The following is a 17,594-nucleotide window of genomic DNA, read 5'->3' as shown; positions in this document are numbered from 1 at the left end:
GTACCTTAAATGGTCTGAAAAGCAGATAGAGCTCCCGAGGTTTGATATCCAGAGGGAGACCACTGACAAATAGGGTCCGGACCTGGAAAATAAATATGAGGAGTGATCACAAGACTGTACAATCTAGAGAACAGCTCTCACTTGTAATCTCAAAAATACGTGTCTTCATATATTTCACAAACCCCACCTAATTCGTGTTCTTTCCGTAACCCAATGAACACTCTATGTTAAGACGCCATTAGACCAACTCTTGGATATTTCTATGGGATTACTCAGAATGAATTACCTCTAGCTGATTTAAATTTACAAACTGATCAGTCATTACCTGGTTCTGACACTATGAAGGGAAGAGGTCTACATAGTTAAAATATCAGCTTAAGAAGAAGAAAAACAGTCTCAAGAACAGTAAATCTACAGCTTCTCTGCTCTAAATCAAATGAACACAACATGGTTCAAAATTAAATCAGAACAATTTTTGGTTTTCCTGCTTGTTTTGTCCTTGCCTCCCTCATCGGCATTAATAATTACAGTCATTTTTAAAAGTATCTTATTTTTAAGTAATCTCTACACCCAATGCCGGGCTTAAATTTACAACCCTGAGATCAAGGGTCACATGCTCTGAGCCAGCCAGACACCCTGATAATTTTAATACATGTAAAAAATAATCCAAACACATCTAAATAGTAGCCAAAATGTAGAACTCTTCATCTGCTCAGTTCCAAAACAGCAGGGAAGACCTCACTGACCTATAACCCATAAGGCCTAAGATACAAAGTATGTGATTAGTGTCTACTAAAATAGAGAACACAGATGACACACTTCCATTTGGGAGGATCAGAGAAAACATGTTAGCATTTGACTGGGAACTTAAAGGATAGGTAAAATCTCACCACACGGATATAAAAGGTGAGGGGAATTGGAAAAGACTCGGAGGCACAGAAAAGCATTAACCAAGGCAGTGAAGGAGGGGATAGCACAGCATATCCTGGGAGAAGGAGAAGCCAAAAACGAACAAGTAGCTGTGGATCCAACTACAGGGGACATCACAAGTCACTGGCTTGAGAATCTGGTCTTCATTCAACAGGCAAGGAGAAATCACCATGTTTTCTTTCTACTTATTTTAGTTTTGTGTGCCTTTAGTCAAGTTTCCTAACACCTTCCCCCTCCAAACTTTGAAATACAATGGACATGTGACAGTAAGTTTAAGATGTACAATGTTGTGACTTTTGAGTATATATAATACAGTATTGTTACCTATAACCACAATGCTGTGCATTAGATCCCCATAACTTACTCAACTTCTAACTGGAAATTTGTAATCTTTGACCAACATCTCATTTCCTCCATCCTGATCCCCTGGTAACCACCATTCTACTCTGTTTCTAGGAGTTTGACTTCACCCCCAATTTTCTATTCCTCTTCTCTACTCCAGCTGATACAACATGATTGAGTTCCTCATTAGAAATCATGTTGCTACCTAAAGAAAAATTCAATGCTCAATTGTTAACAGTCTATAAATCTAGATTTTTCCTCAGTGTGAAAAGGGAGATCTTCTAGAACCCTAACGCTTTCCATTGATTCTGGTTGTGAAGAAGCACAAATCAGCAAGCAAGGCCCTTGTATTGATGCAGCATACAGTAAAAGGTCATGCTATCTGCAGACAGGTGTATAACCAACACTATGATGATGTAAACAGCCTCAGAATCACGAAGGACTTATTTTATTGTTATTCATTCATATTTTAGATTTATTGTGCTATAATTGATACACAGTTGACCCCTGAACACAGGTTGAACTATGTGGGTCCATTTACAGGCAGATTTTCCCAATAAATACAGTATAGTACTGTAAATGTATTTTCTCTTCCTTATGATTGTCTTAATAACTTTTTCTCTAGCTTATTTTATTATAAGACTATTGTATGTAATATATATATAATATACAAAACCTGTGCTAATCAAGTGTTTGTTACTGGTAAGGCTTCCAGTCAACAGTAGGCTATTAGGAGTTAAGCATTAAGGGAGTCAAAAGTTATATGTGGATTTCTGACTGTGCAGGAGATCAGTGCCTTCTAGCTCCCACATGGATCTAGAGTCAACTGTATAATGAACTGTACTTTTTGTTTACAATTTGGTTAAGTTTTGACATACGTATAACCTGTGAAACCACCACAACAATCAAGATAATAAACATATTTACCACCTCCAAAAGTTTCCTGCCACCCTGGTTCTACCATCCACATTCCCAGGCAAACACTGATCTGCCTTCTACCACTATTAATTAATTGGTATATAGGTTCTAAAGGTTTATACAAATGGAACCATGAAGTATTTATTCTTTTTGTCTGGCTCTTTTACTTTTGTATAACTATTTTGAGATTCATCATCCACTGCTGCATGTATTAATAGGCTACTCCTTTTTATTGACGAGTAGTATTCTGTTGCATGGATATACCACAGTTCATTTATCCATTCACTTGATGGGACAACATTTGGGTTATTTCTAGTTTTTGGCTTTTAGGGTAGGGGCAGTCATGTATCAATTTGTACAAATCTTTGTATGGATGTATGTTTTCTATCTTCTTGGTTCAATACCTAGGAGTGGAAGGGCTGAATGATATGGTAGGTATATGCTTAACTTTTAAAAAAAACTGCCCTTCAATTCCTTGTTTTAGGGCCCAGAACATGATTTAAATGCTGTGTACTTAAAAACAAAATCGTATTCTGTGGCTCTTGGATAGTATGTTTTACAAACGTCCATTAGGTCAAGTTTGTTGTTCAATGTATCTTTTGCCTTCTCCCATCTCCCTCAACTTTGCCAGTGATAAAAACTCTTTTTCCAGGAACTTTGTTTTATCAAAGCTAAAGCCTAATTATGGACAAGTGCCAAAGACACAGCTGATGAGGGAATCCTGCCATCCAGTGTGCCCTCCCTGCCATCCACAACTGTCTTCCCACAGTCCAAAAAAGTAAACACCATCTGTCCTTGGCCACTCTAGCCAGGACAACCTGAGTAGAGAGGGAATCCCAGCTCCCATTCATTCCGATTTTGCTGAGTACCCAATATGTTTGACACTATGCCAGGTGCTGACTGGATTATAAAGATTTCCAAGGAAATAATGCAATAAGCTGATCCTATGGTTTAAGCCCTGGAGTCCCATTTGTCCATCAGGGAAGCTTAGCTATGTAACAGGTACCAATTAAAATTCAAGGAGTTAACTTATAAAACAAACTACCATTTATAGTATTGTTCTAAAGAAAAAGAACTCCACAAACTTGAAAGTCAAACAATTTACCAACAAAATACAACAGAACTCTGGGGGTTATCAATAAAATATTACTTGATATAAATTAAGGTTCATATACATCAATAAAATGTATTATGCAGCCAATAAAAATTATGTTCAAGAAAAAAATTACATTCAAGGAAAAAGTTTTATTTTATTCTGTAAAACAAACACCAACACACATACGTATGAAGAGAGGGATAACATGCCTTTGTAGGACAGACACCAAAATAGTTATATTTATAGGATTTACCGAGTGCAGTGATTTTAATGTTTATTTGCTTATTTGTATTTTTTCTGTAATACACACATTAGATACTTTTATTTTGTTAGATTGAGAACTGCCTATTTTTTATTGTTTTCTTTTGGAAACTACAAATAATGTCAATATTTACATCAATAAAAACTTCAAAGCGTATGGAGGAACCTTTTAATGTAAATATTTCAGAATTAGAAGTGATTCTTATTTTAGTGTCTCAAACTATTATACATGAAAAAATGGAACTCCCATTAGCCCTAAGTTTGCTACTCACCCACAGATGACAAGAGACTCAAAGCAACTCTGTTTTGTTCATCAATGGGAGGCGACTAAAATGTCTGGCATTTTATTTACATGGACATGAGTTACACTTCCCATAATCTCATGAATCTCACGGTCTCAAAAACCTGCCAGGATCTCTCATCTCTCACTGAAGAGATAGTCTCTCCTCTGACAGAACAAACTGACTAGGAGAAATAATTTTTATTTTATTTATTTATTTTTAAAGATTTTACTTGACAGAGAAAGACACAGCGAGAGAGGGAACACAAGCAGGGGGAGTGCGAGAGGGAGAAGCAGGCTTCCCGCTGAGCAGGGAGCCCGAAGCGGGGCTCGATCCCAGGACTCTGAGATCATGACCTGAGCTGAAGGCAGATGCTTAATGACTGAGCCACCCAGATGCCTCGGAGAAATAATTTTTTTTTTAAGATTTATTTATTTATTTATTTGAGAGAGAGAGAATGAGAGACAGAGAGCATGAGAGGGAGGAAGGTCAGAGGGAGAAGCAGACTCCCTGCTGAGCAGGGAGCCCGATGCGGGACTCGATCCAGGGACTCCAGGATCATGACCTGAGCCGAAGGCAGTCGCTTAACCAACTGAGCCACCCAGGCGCCCCGGAGAAATAATTTTTAAATATTTATTTATGAATACAACTAAAGGTCACTTAAAACCAAGTGCTTGGAATCTATGAACTTTGAATTAAGTTAAAAAAAAAAAAAAGGGATAATGTATGGGAAAAAACTCTTCCTGAATATCTAATTCATGCTTTTCTATAGTGACCGGGACCGAGATCACGGGGCTATTTGAAAACAGCTTAGCTTCTCCACTCTTCTCACCCCCACACTTTTTATCTTAGCTATTAAATCGAGAAACACTTGCGGGCTTTGTCTTTGCTATGTTTCCGGAAATCACAAAGGTAAAACAGGGTTCTTCCTTGCAGGGACGTTTCAGTCAGTGAAAGAAACAGTCCGTAAATGACCTTCTATGTTAACAGAAAGCTTAGTTCATTCAAAAAGTAACCGACAGTGAGAGAAAAGTCTGAGACAGGTAAATAAATGATCAAATACCCAAGAAAAAAAATGTCGCCCCAAACAACAAATGAATGACACCAAATGAACTCTGTGGCATGTCAATCATTATCCAGGGCAGCCCTTCATTTACCAGCAGTGGCTACGGACACAGATGTGCCTGGCACTATGCCTTCAGCATCACAGATGTTTACTTTATCAGACACATGGGGAAACACACTTCTTACTCAAGGACACAACATGCCTCATAGAAGATCAAGACATGAAGCTGCTGACAGCTCTATCCCAAAGGGACTCTAATGGATTCTGTGGATGTACCTCCAGCTCCATTTTCACAACAGAACTGAAAGAATAAATGCTGCGGGAAATCTCCTGTGCTGGACAGTAAGAGCAAGGAGACTTCTCTGCTCAGCCATTTATCTGGCATTCCCTACAGAGGCCACAGTTCTATTTTGGATAAAACTGACCACGTGTTCTTCAGTGGGACTGCCAGTTCCCACCGAGAAAGTCAAGCCACATTTCAGTGACTTTTTTTTTTTTTTAAGATTTTATTTTTGAAGTAATCTCTATACCTAACATGGAGCTTGAACTCATAACCCCGAGATCAAGAGTCACAGGCTCTACTGACTGAGCCAGCCAGGCGCCCCTCAGTGACTGACTTCTAGTTTAATAAACTCTAAGTCATTGTATCAGTCTTGACTTTTCCTGGATAGAAAGGTCAAAATAGGCCTTGAAATGGAAGGGTCCCTTTTTATTTTTAAAGATTTTAACCATTTTAGAGAGAGAGCACGTGCGCGCCCTCACACACGCACATGCAAGCAGGGAGGGGGGCAGAGGGAGAGGGGGCGAATCCGAAGCTGACTCTGCCTTGAGCACGGAGCCGGACATGGGGCTCCATCCCACAACCCCAAGACCACAACCTGAGCCCAAACCAACAGTGATATGCTCAACCGAATAAGCCACCCAGGTGCCCCAGGAACGTCTTACCTTTAACAAAGAACACACAGGTAATCTAGACATGAAAATATAAACCAAATAGACACATGCTTAACTTCAGCAGAGAATAATCACACTTTCCAGCCAATGGCCATATCTGCTAGACACCACAGTGTCCAAAGACTATGGGCCTATGGGCATGTTTCAGTTGTTTATAAAAAGATGTTGGGGATCACTTCTAGCTGCTCTGAGCTAACCTCTTGAGGTTCATCTTAAATTCACAGGATTGGGAAAGGCTATTTCTCATGTTCGAATGACTCATGAATAACCATGTGAGGGACTCATTTAAAACATTCTAATGAATAAAGCCCATGGAGGTGCTTCTCTGATAATCAATCTATCCCCTGCTAGCTTTCTCTCCATCCACCCACATTCTTAAACCTATAAATAAATGTAAACTCCAAAGAAGCTTTCAAACGTGCTATAAATTTCAGTCATTCTTTTGGAGTAATCATTCTTTGAATCACACAAGTATATTTACAGATAAGATCTTTCAAAGAGTGTTTTAGAGTTTGAAGTCTCTTATTTGGTATGGTGTAAGCATAATCCGAGGCACAGAGTATATAGTCTATAAATCTCTTCTGAATTTACTTCAGAAATCTAAGTAATACTGTGTGTTCATGGGAGACAGTAAGTGTGTGCATGTTGACACCTCTGTGGACAACACGGCAAACAAAATGAGGCAACCCAGTTTCCCAGGCACCACCATAGCAGCATGGTCACAACATCAAATGATAAACACTCACAGGACAAAAAGGCAGAAAAGGTTCACATTATAGGACCCAGAAATTTAAAAGAAAAAGAAATGAGACAAAAAACTATCAGAACCCAGGCAGAAAAATGAAGACTGAAATTCACATAAACTGAAAGACAAACAGATCACAAAAAAATCAAGGACTGAACACTCATTAACATGGAAAGAATGATCAATACACGGTTACCAGTAAAATCACTTATATTTCAATTCATAATGACTTAAACATACTTGTGTATAAATAAGTCCCAAATCAACAACTATAGATGAGTAATCTACAAAGTTTTTTGAAAAGATACCCAAACTCGATAGTTTGCACATTTAAAATGGCAAGTAGATATCCATGTTTATTGATCGAGAACAAGCCTCCTGACTATTAAGTGAAAAAGCAAACACCAGAATTTACCCATCCCAGTTTAATTTTTTCAAGTGGTTTTATAAGTTAGTACATGCTAAAAAAAGGGGGGGGGTGTTATTGAAAGAATGTTTACTAAATTACTCTTATGTTAATAGCAGGGAGGGAAGGTGGTATTTTATATATTTATACACATAAGCATTTAAATATTCATGAACGTAAACCATCACTTAAAGAACACAAGTCCAAATAGAGCTCCTTCCGTTGAATATATGAACCCTGGGCCGAGCCTATGCTTTTGTCCTTAGAGACTCCCAGTTTTTCTACCTGTGCACCTTAGGGACAAGGTTGACCTAGCAGAAGTATATATTCACAGACTCACAGAATTGCAATGTGAAGCAAATTAACACTTCACATTTCAATTCTATGAGTCCGCGTTTGTTTGTACTTACACCAGAAATAAAACCTAACCAAAAAATGGGCATTAATGACTCGATATTAAGGCCCTGGGAGCAGGACCATCCTGGTTTCAGTCAAAGAGGTCTTCTTGCTTTGTGACCACCCTACTCCCCACTAACAAAAGAACGGAGGGATCACGCACTGTCCAACCCCCCAAGGAAGTGCCATCTTTCTTCTGCGAGACCACATACTATATAAACCTGGTTTCAGGGACAGAAAGTTAAAAGAGCTCCACATATCTGTGGCAGCATAAATCCCATAGTGCTGGGTTGTTTCAACACAAATGGCGGCAGGGGTGCGGTGGGGGTGGTTCAGAGCCCTGAAAGTTTTACACCCTGATTATTTTACTCTTTTTAAATAAAGTACTGATGGATTTAAGTTCTTCGCTTATTCTGTAAGCATCACCTGAAACACCAAACTGTAACAATGAACCCTGCTGAGGAAGGCACATCAACTCACTTCCAAAGAAGGCTTTGTTGGCCTGCTCTGATTCTGCATTCATGTCTTGCCACTATGAAAATGGATTACCACAATTATTAAAATGGTCTGCCAGGAATTTAATCCTGGTTGCTGCTCAACAGAAACTGACCAGCCTTTGGTCAAGCTCCAGTTTCTTGCTGGCATCGATTTCCAGATGGAATAGGTGGTCAAGTTCCACTCTCCTGGCCACCTGCTGGACTTAAAGACGCACACCATTTCTGGCCCAGGAAAGGTATGTTTTGGTTCAGGAGGCCAGGTTGCTATAGATACCAAGTATTGACTAACCATAGGATAAAAGGGTCACTATGTTCTTATGAACTCCCAGGTTTTAGTTTTAGAATCTAAAACATAATTATCCACAAGTAGGCTTTCTAGTTCTGAGGGATCTAACTACTGTTTACCCTAAGTGATAATTCAGTTGTAGAATATCACTATCTGTAGGATAACCAAATTTATACTCTTATTTAGGACCCCTGGAAACCAGGGTGCCTTTGCCAAAGTGATCAGATAGTTTCCAGTAGGATCAGGGGAAGAAGCTATAAGATTCATGGGAGCACATATAGAAGAGGAACCACCATGGTTCCATAAACTCGTATATGCAGGGCTCAGAACATGCATAGGAAATAAGGACAGCAAGTTAGCACTGGGTACACCACACCACTAGGTTCATTTAGATATCCTAGCCCAACCCAACGTCAATTTATAACCAGATGGTCTCAGACTCCCAGTTTCACAGAACTCCTTAAGACCAAAGTTCAACCTAGGCCATACCACATGTCCACTATATAACTAAAAGGTAAGAGACAAATTGAGAATTTCTAGGGTTTGAAACCACCCAAGAATAGGCAGCAAATGTGTCTGTACATGTGAGCCCTCAACTTCATTATTAAGAAATTTCCTTAGTGCTGTCAGACACAAAGGGAGGTGGGTACCAGAAGCAGATCAGGAATTTAGGGTTTGAATTAGCCTACACAGAAAACTAGATGCATGTAAGAATTTAACCTCATTATGAGCAAGTTCACCGAGTACTGTCAAACAAGTAAATGGTTGTCAAGTTCTTAGAGTTCAGTAAGATGCTCCTTATAAAAGCAGGACATTTTACTCCCCTTAACTCTAGTCCTATTCTTATGTACCCTGGCTTCCCTTAGTCCCTTCCTTTAAGTCAGCTTTTGATGGCTTATTCTGTTTCAACCCTGGATAGCCCGTGGAATCCTACTCTTCAATTACACTGCCTGCATTGCTAAAACATGAAGATTTTTAAATGTACTCATTAATGCAGTGTATTGTAAACAGAAGTTTGCATTCTAATCCCCTGAAGTGCATTTGCCCTTAGGATTTTAATCCTATAGAGTACCCTGAAGTTGAATGCCCACAAGATTATCTGGGCTATCCACATATACACTTTTCCAAGCACTGATAAAATGAAATACAAGCAGAAAAAGACCTTATCAAAATCTCAAGCCTTTTCTTTCTCCTTCTGCATAGCTTGGGTGATTGAATAATCTGCTTGACAAAATAAGAAAATAAAGTCATTCCACCTCTCCCAACTATACAGAAAAAACTATCCCCAAGAGCACAATATTTCATAGTCTTATAGAATACCTTAAAAAAATTACTCATTGGCAGATTATGGTCCCAACACTGTCCAGGGCTCTAAAGTATGTGTTTTTTATATTAATAGTGGATAAAGTTTATTTGGAAGAACTTGATCCCACTGCAAACTTCGGTTTGCAATGTCTTTATTTTTTTTAAGATTTTACTTGAGAGAGAACACCTGAGCAGGAAGGGGGGTTGGGAAAGAGCAGACTCCCCGCTGAGCAGGGCGCTAGACATGGGGCTTGATCTCAGGACCCTGGGATCATGACCTGAGCCAAAAGCAGACGTTTAACTGACTGAGCCACCCAGGCGCCCCTGCAATGTATTCTGAATAACCACTGACAATGCACCACAGTTCTAACATAACTAGAAAGCTGTGGTGAAAAGGTTGGCTTCCCAATATTTAGCTATGGGAGATGACCCAATATACACTTCCAAATTCTTGATGGCAGCTCAGCTCACTTTCAAGCTGAATGTTCTTCCCTAGAATTAGTGGTGAGCATCCTAGTACATAGCAGTAGTACTAAGTATCTGTACAAGGAACTAAATGAGTTAATGTAAAAATTGAATCACAGTACTAGGATTGAGGCATATGAGACAGCCATGTAATTTATGAATATCCAGATATGGATGAGTATGAAGAAATAAAGTCATTGTGATTTTTTATATGCATTCAAGAGGTAAGTACTCAAGACAGTAAAAAGGATACGTAGTAAAAATAAACAAATAAGCATTCATGTGGAACCAGGCTGCTAGGATTCAAATCCCAGTTCTGTAACTCCCTAGCTATGAACCTTGGACAAGTCCCTTAACCACTCCATGCAGAAGTTTCCTCATCTGGGAAATGGAGACAACAAAGGCAGTTTTTAAATATGTCCACAAAATTTTCTGGACTCTTCCCTTCAAGAGGTAGAGCTTAATTCCCCTCCCCTTCAGGGTGGGCTTCACTCAGTGACTCACTTCTAATGAACAGAATACAAGAGAAGTAATAGTGTGCAACTTCTAACCCTAGGTCGAAAAAGGCACTGTGGCTTCCTCAGCAGATGCAGGCTCTCTTGGATCATTTGCTCTAGGGGAAGCCAGCTGCTATGTCATACTGATACTCAAGAAACAATATGAAGAGGTCCACAGAGAGGAACAGAGAGGCCTCTCGCCAAAAACCATGTGAGGCAACCATCTTGGAAGATCTTCAAGCCCCAGTCAATTTTTCAGATGACTGCAGCCCCCAGCTAAAAATGTCTTGACTGCATCCTCTTAAGACCCTAAGCTAGATTCACTTAGCAAAGCTTCTTCTAAATTCTTGATCCTTACGAACTGTGAAATGCTGTTTGAGCTGCTAAATTCTGGGGTAATTTCTTACAGAGCTGCTGGAGGGATTAAGTAAATTAATAGATGTGAAATGCCTAAAGTTTAGTACCAGGTTCAATAGAGTAAGGGCTCAGAAAATATTGCATTAAAGTGGCTTACCACATTCAAAAGATACATTTTCATGCTCCAAAGGCAATCTCAAGAAGCTGTAAATGATAACATTATCATGCAACTGTTATATATATGCTTAAAGTGGGCAAAAGAAAAACGTTTGCATAGTAAAAGAAATACTAACACGTGTTAAGTATTTTCATGGGGCACATTTTCCCAAAAGTGTGCCTCGGAGTCCCTTCATTACCATCTCTCTACCTCGTCAGAAGGCCAGGAGCAAATCTCACTCTAGCCAGCACCCCACCCTCCTGCTGCTCATGCATCTTCCTCAACTCCTTTTTTTCTCATGTGACAAGAGTTGAACAAGAAAGAAGAAATCTCTCTTCATTCTATTTGAGACTTAGAAAAATATCAAGGCTAATGGTTTAAGTATTCCTAATCAAGGAGAAAGTAATAAATGTTGAAGTGGTATTATGAAAGTTTTCAGTCCCTTAAATATTAAATAGTTAAGTAAATTTGGACATAATAACATCTGCCCTCTTCCTACCTACTTTTAAGGGAAAATTAAAAGTATGAATTAACTTCTTAAGCATCATCATTCAAGGTACATGATATTTTACTCAATTTGAGAACATTTCTAATTTTTAAATCACTACTTTTTATTGTACATTTTAGCTACATTATACACTGATTGGTACCCATAACTCAGTTAAGTCATCCACTTGATTAATATCCATACTAGATTGTATCGTCTTATATGATACAAAAATAATGAGAATACTAACACTGGAAAGGACGAGAAGAAACCAAATCTCTTACATACACTGCTGGCAGGAATGTAAAAAGGTACAAACACTCTAGAAAACAGTGTGGCAGTTTCTGAGCGAAAAATGCGATTACCATACAACCTAGCAACTGTACTCTTGAGCGCTTACCCCAGAGAAATGAAAGTTTATATATTCACACAAAAATCTGTACACAAATATTCAGGAATGTCTGATTCATAATCACCAAACATTAGCAATAAGCGAGATGTCCTGAAATGGGTGAATGGTTTAATAAACTGTGGTATACTGCTACCATGGAACACCACCCAGCAAAAAAAAAAAAAACTATTAATACAAAAACATGGATAAATCTCAAGGGAATTATGCTGAGTAAAAAAACAATTCCGGAAGTTTACATACTGCAGGATTCCTTTTCTAGGACATTCTTGAAATGAAATCATAGAGATGAAAAGCAAATGAGGAGTTTGCAAGAGTTAGGGACAAATGAGGAGGGGTGGAAAATACGTGGTTGTACAAAGGCAATAACAGGGATCCTGTGGTAATGGGACTGTTCTACAGCTTCTCCCACCACCAGGGGGGTGGGGGGAGCCGGATCTGAAGCTCGATCTCACAACCCTGAGATCATGACCTGAGCGGAAATCACGAGTTGGGAGCTTAACCAACTGAGCCACCCAAGAGCTCCCAGGGACTGTTCAGATCTCAACTGCGGAGGACAGACAAACCTGCACATGTGATAAAATTACACAGAACACCACAGACAGCAAAACTGGGAAAATCTAAATAAAATGAGTGGATTCTATCAATGTTAATTTCTTGATTGTGATATTGTGCTAGTTTTACAAGATGTTACCATTAAGGGAAACTAAGCAAAGGGCACACAGGATCTCTCTGTATTACTTCTTCTAACTGTATATGAACCTACTACAATTATCTCAAAGTTTAAAGTGTACACTTAAAAAAAACTGACATCATTACATAAATATTAAATCAAGACATTTATATCAGTTGGTAAAACTAGGATGTAAAACTATATAGTTACGGGTTCGTACGCATTTCTATTTTAGAGCCCTACCAGAAGATTGGTCATTTTCCCCATTAATTTTTTAATTGGTAGATTCAGTATTATAAAAGACATTAGAAAAAGACAAAAGCAACTCTTTTAAAGGAAGTATGTTTCACTCAAATTATAATTTTCTTGACTTAGGCAATCACTACACCTTTTGTTGTAGTGTCATGGTATCTTAGTTACGTTCCACTTTGATTAATCCTATAGCTCAGGGACGCCTGGGTGGCTCAGTCGGTTAAGCGTCGGCCTTCAGCTCAGGTCAGGTCGTGATCCCAGTGTCCTGGGATCAAGTCCCATATTGAGCTCCTTGCTCAGTGGGGAGCCTGCTTCTCCCTCTGCCTGCCCCTCTCCCTGCTTGTGCACACACACATGCACTCTCTCTCACTCTGACAAACACATAAAATCTTTAAAAAAAAAAAATCTATAGCTCATTCCAGGATCTCACACGACACAGGAAGTTAAAATATTTTAAGTTGATATTTGCTATTTTTAACTACCGTCAGGGAAAAGACTAATAGGTTCAAGTGCAGGGAAGTTCACAGGGTACAGGACATATATGCAGGCTACGTTTTGTATTAACACGGCTTTGGTGAGCTCACTACTTAATAACTACCCACTTTTCTAAACCTGTTTCTATGTGAAAATCCATTCAGCCAAAACTTGTTTGCACTTAAAATACCACAGGACTGAAAGATGAGTATTTGGAATACAATCTACTTTAAGTTGGCTACTTCCTGTAATTCATAAACTAGCTACTTTGCTTTCAACACTGCAAAGCCTAGTGCTTATAATGTGTTCTTACAGTAAAAGAGCAAACTTCCATTTTTAAATTTAGATCATTACTTTTCCAATCATAGGAATTTCCAAATCCAGAATACCTTCAATGTGTTTAGGCTACAACTAATAATCCCCCAGCCTACTACAGGAACTACCTCTCCAGTGAGACATTATTTGTTTGATTTGATAGCCACCTATGTCTGTAAACCATTTATGTGATCATTCAAATCAAGTCAGTATTATGGTTGTAAGTTACTTATGTGTGTACGTACTTATGGAAAGGGATGCAGGTCTCAGAAAACTTGGCAGGACTTACAGGTAAGGACTATACGGGATGGCTAGGCACAATGAAAGACATAACAAGTCAGAAAAACAGACATGGGTAAAGTTTGAGAAGCTGAGAAATAACCTATATTAACAGAAGTATATATGCTTTACAAATGAATCTAAAGCATTTAAGAACATGTTAGATATTTAATCTGAATTCCCACAGCACTGTAACTTTTCAACGACTATAATGGAAGGAAAATACCACTACATTGAACCTAGTGATTTAAATTCCATCTCTGCTTCAAAACTAGCTGTTGAGGCCTTGGGCAGGACCTCGAGCTTCAGTTTCCTTATTTATGAAGTGAAGGTGTGGAATAGATGGGTCTCCAGGTTTCATTCCAACTCCAAAGGTATAGTGAAAGAATGGGTTTTGGTAAAGGCATACCAGAGTCAAAAGACATCAAGTCAAGATGACCTAGTTCTTGCCATTGAAAACCTCCCAATCACGCCACTGAAATATATGTATTTCACTAGATATTTATATAAATAAATTGTAAGTTTTTATGATTCTTGTAATAAAACATAGTTACGTCTTAAACCACAAATTTAAAGAATTCAGCAGAGCTGTCAGTGCAAAACAAGGTAATGGGATCCAGAGCTACTGATATGCAGTCAGTTCATCACAAACACTGACCTAACAGTCATGATTAAATCTATTTGCATTGGATTTTCTCCCTTGTGAGAAAGAATTACTTCATAGAGCATAGTGCTTAAGCACACAAACTCCAGAGCCAGATTGCCTAGATTTGAATTGTAGCTCCAACATCTATTACCTGAGTGATCCTGGACAACTTATGAACCAATGGAACCTCAGTTTCCTCATCTACAAAATGGGAGATATAATAAAACCTACCTAATAGGGTTGCTAAGGGGTTTAAATAAGTGACTGTTGGTAAAGCATTTAGAAAAGTACCTGGCACATAGCAAGCATTATACAAGTTTTTGTTAAATAAGTAAACAGAGCCCTTCAACTGCTATCTGGTAACACTTCTTGCTGATGGGGCAGAATGAGCACTAAAGAAGGAAATTATTCGAATCCTAAAACTTAGGCCTTCATTTAGCTAGCTGAAGAGACTTTGAAAAGTTACACATAACAAAATATTGTAGTCCATGGGGCGCCTGGGTGGCTCATTCGTTAAGCGTCTGCCTTTGGCTCAGGTCATGATCTCAAGGTCCTGGGATCGAGCCCCGCATCGGGCTCCCTGCTCCGCGGGAAGCCTGCTTCTCCCTCTCCCACTCCCCCTGTTTGTGTTCCCTTTCTCACTGTCTCTCTGTCAAATAAATAAACTAAAAATAAATAAAATAAAATATTGTACTCCAAAAATATAAAATAAAAAAACACGACCATTGAACAAACTGCATACCACTTAAGACAAGTATTTCATTATTAATCCTGGATTTCCAGAGTGAAATGCTGTTATTTACACTACCTCTACCACTTTCACTCCCTTTCAGGAACTTGAATTCCTCTGCAAGTTTAACATGTGAGTGAGAATATGCATTTGTAACATAACATACTCAAAGAGTACACAACAGTACATTTTACAGAAACCAGCTCATTATTTTCCATTTTGTGAACTTCAAACAGCTAAGGCAGTTTCCAAAACTGTTCCTCTCCAACTGAGGAAAAATTCTCAAAATGGTCAGAGAACCTGGGGGCATGTGAAGGATCTTTCATAGTGGACATGACTCAACCTGTCAGTGATCTCCGTGGAACCTGGTTGTGCCAGCCCAGCTCTAGCCAGAATACAAGCTAAGATACGCACATCCAAAAACAGTTATTGCAGTGCCAGAGAGTCTGTGTTCTAATATGACCAAATAAAGATACAACCAACATCCAAGATACGCTGCTCTATTGTGCCAAAATTTCTCATTCTTCCAAACGGCCACATCTAAGCTATTTATTAAAATGTAATTTATTTGGAGCCTCATGGAAGAATTTCCAAATGTTCTGACTACAAGAGAATATAAAACCTCATCAGAAATCTAAGACAGGGGCGCCTGGGTGGCTCAGATGGTTAAGCGTCTGCCTTCGGCTCAGGTCATGATCTCAGGGTCCTGGGATCGAGTCCCATATCCAGCTCCTTGCTTAGCAAGAAGCCTGCTTCTACCTCTGCCTGCCACTCCCCCTGCTTGTACTCTCCCTCTCTCTGGCAAATAAATAAATAAAATCTGAAAAAAAAGAAAAAAGAAATCTAAGACAATGTATATATTGAACTACAATACACCCATGACATTTTTTTTTTTTTGAGAGAGAGGGAGAGAGAACAAGAAAGAGAGCAAGTGAGCACGTGCGTAAGAGCACGAAGGCACGTGCAAGCATGGGACGGTGGGGGGATGGGGTGGGGGAGAAGAGAGAGAGAGGGAGGGCAGGAGAGAGAATCTCAAGCAGGCTCCATGCTTGGTGCAGAGCCCGACATGGGGCTCGATCTCAAGACCCTGAGATCATAACCTGAGCAGAACTCAGGAGACGGCTTTATATTTATAAAATATAAATATAACCGAATGAGCCACCCAGGCGCCCCTAACTATGACTTTTTAAAAAAATCTTTTTAAAGGGTATGGTTAACACCACATACCACATTCAATACACTTTTTTGCTAACTGAAATTGTGGTACAGGTACTACCAGGGAACGTGAATATGGATCCCCGACCTCATACTTCCTCCCTCTGACACCATCCAGATTTAGGCAGCACTTGAATAATGAGCCCATAACCTTCAGAGGACCCTCTAAAGCTAGCATAGGCATCTTTTTTTTTTTTTTTCCTCTAAATGTCTTAATCTTTGCTGGAGAGTATATCATTCATCAAAAATTTTTAGATTTTGTGAGGTTACCCTATGGCTCAAAGATTTTTAAAAACAGAATGGATACACCCCCAAAAAACTATTGTTCTTCTAACTTCATAATCAGCATTGCTAACATGCACCAGTTTCTTCCCACCTTATCAAAACAAAATTCCAGAGCCTCTGCCCTTCAAGTGTTCTATAATTATGATTCCCTTCTCTTCTGCCACTTTGCTTCCCTGGGCTCTAATGGGTCAGTCTTAACACCACACCTTGCTTAATTCCAGGCTAAAAGCCTTTTCTTTTATAGTTATTTACGTGTGTAGAAAGCTCACTTCTGGACTTAGAAGCCTAAATCAAGGAAGCAGCTTTCTGCAACTGCTCCAACTCTTTCCTTCCTTCTTTGAATTCCTGTTGCACTGTTGGTACTACAGTCATAGGTCTTATTCTGTTCCCTAACTATTTCACAGGCTGAGTTAAGTTCTTTCCAATTAAGCCATAAATTCCTTGAGAGCATGTACCGTATCTTACTCACCTATCACTATAATCTTGAATTAGGGATCTAAATTGTCTTAGATTAGAGATCTAACTTTCCTCCCTGCATCTGATATTTAAGAATGGCACACCTGGAAAAAGTCATAATTGGACAGTATTTAAATTATTGCACAAACGGGCTCCTGAGTGGCTCCTCGGTTAAGCGTCTGCCTTCAGCTCAGGTCATGATCTCTGGGTCCTGGCATCAAGCCCTGCATCAGGCTTCCTGCTCAGCAGGGAGTCAGCTTCCCTCTTCCTCTCTCCCCCTCCTCTCTCCCCCTCCTCCTCTGCCCTCCCCACTGTTTGTTTTCTCAAATAAAATCTTTAAAAATTATTGCACAGAAATGTCAGGTTTTATTTGTAAGAGGACAAGGCTCCCTTTTCTATCTATCCATCAAAAAC

General features: G+C 39.2%; 1 protein-coding gene across 4 annotated transcripts in view; it reads right to left on the bottom strand.

Annotated features, from left to right (window-relative positions):
- Positions 1-17,594, bottom strand: part of RBPMS (RNA binding protein, mRNA processing factor) — a 171,027-nt gene that overhangs the window by 98,554 nt on the left and 54,879 nt on the right. For all 4 annotated transcript variants that reach the window (XM_021694105.2, XM_021694104.1, XM_044912829.1 and 1 more), the window contains exon 2: positions 5-82. In XM_021694105.2, coding sequence (XP_021549780.1) covers positions 5-82 — 78 coding nt within the window. The remainder of the gene's footprint in view (positions 1-4; positions 83-17,594) is intronic.

The sequence above is a fragment of the Neomonachus schauinslandi genome, chromosome 2 (assembly GCF_002201575.2).
Source record: "Neomonachus schauinslandi chromosome 2, ASM220157v2, whole genome shotgun sequence".
NCBI classification, from domain to species: domain Eukaryota; kingdom Metazoa; phylum Chordata; class Mammalia; order Carnivora; family Phocidae; genus Neomonachus; species Neomonachus schauinslandi.
The sequence above is the reverse complement of the archived record's forward strand: the minus strand, read 5'-3'. Positions and strand labels throughout refer to the sequence as shown.